Raw genomic sequence first — 4,504 nt, forward strand, 5'->3', positions numbered from 1 at the left:
TGGAATGTGCAACCTATCCTGGGGAGCGGGGGAAAGAGAGGTCAAGGGTCAGCACAGACTGTCAGTCAACCTTGACCTCTCAGACTCCCTCACTCATAGAAATTTACAGCACAGAAGGAGGCCATTTGGCCCATCTTGTCCGTGCCGGCCGACAAAGAGCTATCCACCCTAATCCCACTTTCCAGCACTTGGTCCGTAGCCTTGTAGGTTACGGCACTTCAAGTGCATATCCAAGTACTTTTTAAATGTGATGAGGGTCTCTGCCTCTACCACCCTGTCAGGCAGTGAGTTCCAGACCCCCACCACCCTCTGGGTGAAAACATTTCTCCTCAACTCCCTCTAAACTTTCAACCAATTACTTTAAATCTGTGCCCCCTGGTTATTGACCTCCCTGCTAAGGGAAATAGATCCTTCCAATCCACTCTATCTAGGCCCCACATAATTTTATACACCTCAGTTAAGTCTCCCCTCAGCCTCCTCCGTTCCAAAGAAAACAACCCCAGCCTATCCAATCTTTCCTCATAGCTAAAATTCCCCAGACCAGGCAACATCCTCGTAAATCTCCTCTGCACCCCCTCTAGTGCAATCACATCCTTCCTGTAATGTGGTGACCAGAACTGCACGCAGTGTTCTAGCTGCGGCCTAACTAGTGTTTTATACAGTTCAAGCATAACCTCCCTGCTCTTATATTCTATGCCTCGGCTAATAAAGGCAAGTATCCCGTGTGCCTTCTTAACCACCTTATCTACCTGTCCTGCTACCTTCAGGGATCTGTGGACAGGCACTCCAAGGTCCCTCTGATCCTCTGCACTTCTCAGTGTCCTACCATTTATAGTGTATTCCCTTGCCTTGTTAGCCCTCCCCAAATGCATTACCTCACACTTCTCCAGATTGAATTCCATTTGCCACTGTTCTGCCCACCTGACCAGTCCATTGATATCTTCCTGCAGTCTGCAGCTTTCTTCTTCATTATCAACCACACGGCCAACTTTTGCATCATCTGCAAACTTCTTAATCATACTTCCTACATTCAAGACCAACTCATTGATATGGACCAATCAGCAGAACACGTTCTGTTGACGTCATGACGTCTGCACCTTTTATGACGTCAAGACGTCCCAGAGCGCGTCACCCGCCGCCCGCCCATTGATCCCAGGATCTGTCTCCCTAATGGTCGGCGGACACGTCAATCACGCCCGCTGCCCGCTGTCACGTGACCCTGAGGCGCTCTCCGGCTCCGCCCGAGTGAAGTCGCTCCATTCGGTGCCTGCGGAGCCCTCGGACTCTCAGGCTTGGATTCCCTTTATTCTGTCCCCTCCTCTGATCTCAATCGGATCTGGGGGAAAACTCACTTTCCCTCACTGATTGCGGCTCTTCACCAACACCGACTTTACAAAGAAAGCCCCGCGTGGCAGCCTGGAGCTCGGGCCCAGCGCGCAGGCGCGGGGGAGGATGATTGACAGGGGCCCCGGGTGTGTGCTGAGCATGCGCGGTGTGGGCCGGGCGCCTGTGGAGCAGAAGAGGGCTGGGCCATGTGGCGCATGCGCGGGGTCAGCCACAACTCAGCGCAGCGGCCAGGACGCTTTCTGGAGCGCGGGGGCTTGTGGGTATTGTAGCCGCCATTACTGTTGATCCTTTCAACCAACCTATGCAGCAGCTGGGGTCTGAAAATCAGCTTCACTGCCCCTGGGCTGGGAAAAGGGGGACATGAGTACAGGTACCGTACCATAGTGGTTATGTTACTGGACTAGTTATCCAGAGGCCTGGACTAGTGATCTGGAGAAGTGAGTTCAAGTGAGAACTATATCTATCTCCTTCTTGAATATATTTAACAATTCATTAAATATATTCAAGAAGGAGTTAGATATATTTTTTAAGGCTAAAGGGATCAAGGGATATGGGGAGAAAGCAGGGACAGGGTACTGAATTTGGATGATCAGCCATGATCTCATTGAATGGCGGAGCAGGCTCGAGGGGCCGAATGGCCTACTCCAGCTCCTATCTTCTATGTTTCTATGTAATCCCAGCACGGCAGCTGCAGAACTTAAATTCAGTTAATTAAATAAATCTGGAATTAAAAGGCTAGTAATGGTGACCATGAAACCGTCGTTAAAAACCCATCTGGTTCACTAATCTGACTGGCTTATATGTGACTTCAGACTCACAGCAATGTGGTTGTCCCTTAACTGCCTTCTGAAGTGGCCTAGCAAGCCCCTCAGTTATACCAAACCACTGTAAAGAAGTGTACCCGCACTGTGGGAGCACCTTCACCACACGGACTGCAGCGGTTCAAGGCGGCGGCTCGCCACCACCTTCTCAAGGGCAACTAGAGATGGGCAGTAAATGCTGGTGTTGCCAGCAACGCCCACATCCCGTGAAGGCTAAAGGGATCAATTGAATGGCGGAGGAGGCTCGAGGGGCAGAATGGCCTACTCCTGCTCCTATCTTCTATGTTTCTATGAATGATTATATAAATAAAATGGAGACCCCTTTCTGCACTCCTTTCACAGGGTTTTAGAAGTGGAGCCTTTAAGGACAGGAGGCTAAGACCAAACATCACGTCAAGATCTGACAGAGTTACAGGATTCCTCAGGACCTGATGCAATCGGTCCTCCAATCTGCTGGCACACCAGTGAACCAGAGAGTTCACACTGATGAGAGACCTTTTAAATGTTCTGAGCGTGGGAAGAGCTTCAAGATCTACAAGCACCTGAAGCGACACCAGTGGCTACACATTGGGGAGAGCCTGTTCACCGGCCCCATGTTCCAGAAGGGATTCACTCAGTCATCGGCCCCGATGATACACCAGCAGGATCACACGAGGGAGAGACCTTTAACCCGCGCCGTGTGTGGGAAGGGATTAATTGCACCATCCGTGCTGCTGAGACACCAGCTTGTCCACACCGATGAGAGACCGTTGACCTGCTCTGTGTTTTTGAAGCGATTCTCTCATTCTGCCACCCTCCTGAAACACCAGCTTGTTCACAGTGATGAGAGACCGATTAAATGTTCTGACTGTGGGAAGAGATTTAAAAGGTCCCAGGATCTGAAGAGACACCAGCTGGAGGGAGCAGGAGAGATTCTGTTCACCTGCTCCGTGTGTGGGAAGAGATTCAATCGGTCCTCGAATCTGCTGGCACACCAGCGAGTTCACACTGGGGAGAGGCCGGTGAGACATTCCGACTGTGGGAAAAGCTTTAAAAGGTCCCAGGAGCTGAAGGGAGACCAGCTGGAGAGAGCAGGAAAGAGGCCGTTCACCTCCGTGTGTGGGAAGGGATTCACTCAGTCATCCAACCTACTGACACACCAGCGAGTTCACACTGATGAGAGACCATTTATATGTTCTGTCTGTGGGAAGAGCTTTAAAAGCTCCACGGAACTGAAGCAACACCAGCGAGTTCACACTGATGAGAGACCATTTACATGTTCTGCCTGTGGGAAGAGCTTTAAAACCTCTGGGGATCTGAAGCAACACCAGCAAGTTCACTCCGATCAGAGACCATTTACATGTTCTGTCTGTGGGATGAGCTTTACAAGCTCCAGGAATCTGAACGGACACCAGCGAGTTCACACTGGGAAGAGGCCATTCACCTGCTCCATGTGTGGGAAGGGATTCACTCTGTCATCCGACCTGTTGACACACCAGCGAATTCACACTGATGAGAGACCGTTCACCTGCTCCGTGTGTGGGAAGGGATTTACTCAGTCAGCCCACCTGGTGAGACACCAGCAAGTTCACACTGTTCTGTAGTGCAGGGCCCTGTAGAAAGCTGGGGTGACATGAACATGGACATTAATGTTTTATAAATCTTGTACTGCTGTTTAATCTTTAAGACTGTTGTGCTGACGATTCCCTTCGATTGACTGTTCATGGTGTTACATAGAATGTACAGCACAGAAACAGGCCATTCGGCCCAACTGGTCCATGCCAGTGTTTATGCCCCACACCCACCCTACTTCAATTAACCCGATCAACATCTCCTCCCATTCCTTTCTCCCTCGTGTGGCTTCCTCATAAATGCATCTGTGCTGTTCACCTCAACCACTCCTTGTGGTAACGAGTTCCCCATTCTCACCACTCTCTGGGTAAAGATTTTTCTCCTGAATTCACTACTGGATTTCTTAGTGACTTTTATATTTATGGCCCCGTAATTATGATGAGATTCTGTTAAGCTGACCATTATGTTGTTGTACTTTGTCTTTTTCAGATGAATGAAACATTACTGAGCCCCTGTACCTGTGTTATGGGATGAAGTGCCAGACAAGTGAAGGCACAACGTCTGGGTGTGAATCTGATAATAACCTCACGGACCGTATAGGTGTGATAACCAGACGGGCTTGTGGTTATAGTCTGGTCACAGATGGACTAAATTCCCTGAATTAGCAGGAGTTCAGGAGGCAGTCAACAGACGGGTCCAAACAATCCCATTTCCTGAGCGGTAACCAAGCTTGTGTATAAGAACAGGCCACTTAAGCCGTTGTCAGTTGGAACAGACTCGAGAAG

At 49.9% G+C, this 4,504-nt stretch overlaps 1 protein-coding gene across 1 annotated transcript; it reads left to right on the forward strand.

Moving 5' to 3' along the window:
* Positions 1-2,528: 2,528 nt before the first annotated feature.
* On the forward strand, positions 2,529-4,293 carry LOC147083132 (uncharacterized). The gene is made up of 2 exons (XM_085980244.1): positions 2,529-3,718; positions 4,209-4,293. Exons 1-2 carry the CDS (start codon positions 2,600-2,602, stop codon positions 4,251-4,253), a joined length of 1,164 nt encoding a protein of 387 aa, XP_085836370.1. The 5' UTR covers positions 2,529-2,599; the 3' UTR covers positions 4,254-4,293.
* Positions 4,294-4,504: the final 211 nt, after the last annotated feature.

The sequence above is a fragment of the Somniosus microcephalus genome, unplaced genomic scaffold, assembly GCF_052327205.1.
Source record: "Somniosus microcephalus isolate GS21.2 unplaced genomic scaffold, FLI_Smic_1.0 scaffold74, whole genome shotgun sequence".
NCBI lineage: Eukaryota > Metazoa > Chordata > Chondrichthyes > Squaliformes > Somniosidae > Somniosus > Somniosus microcephalus.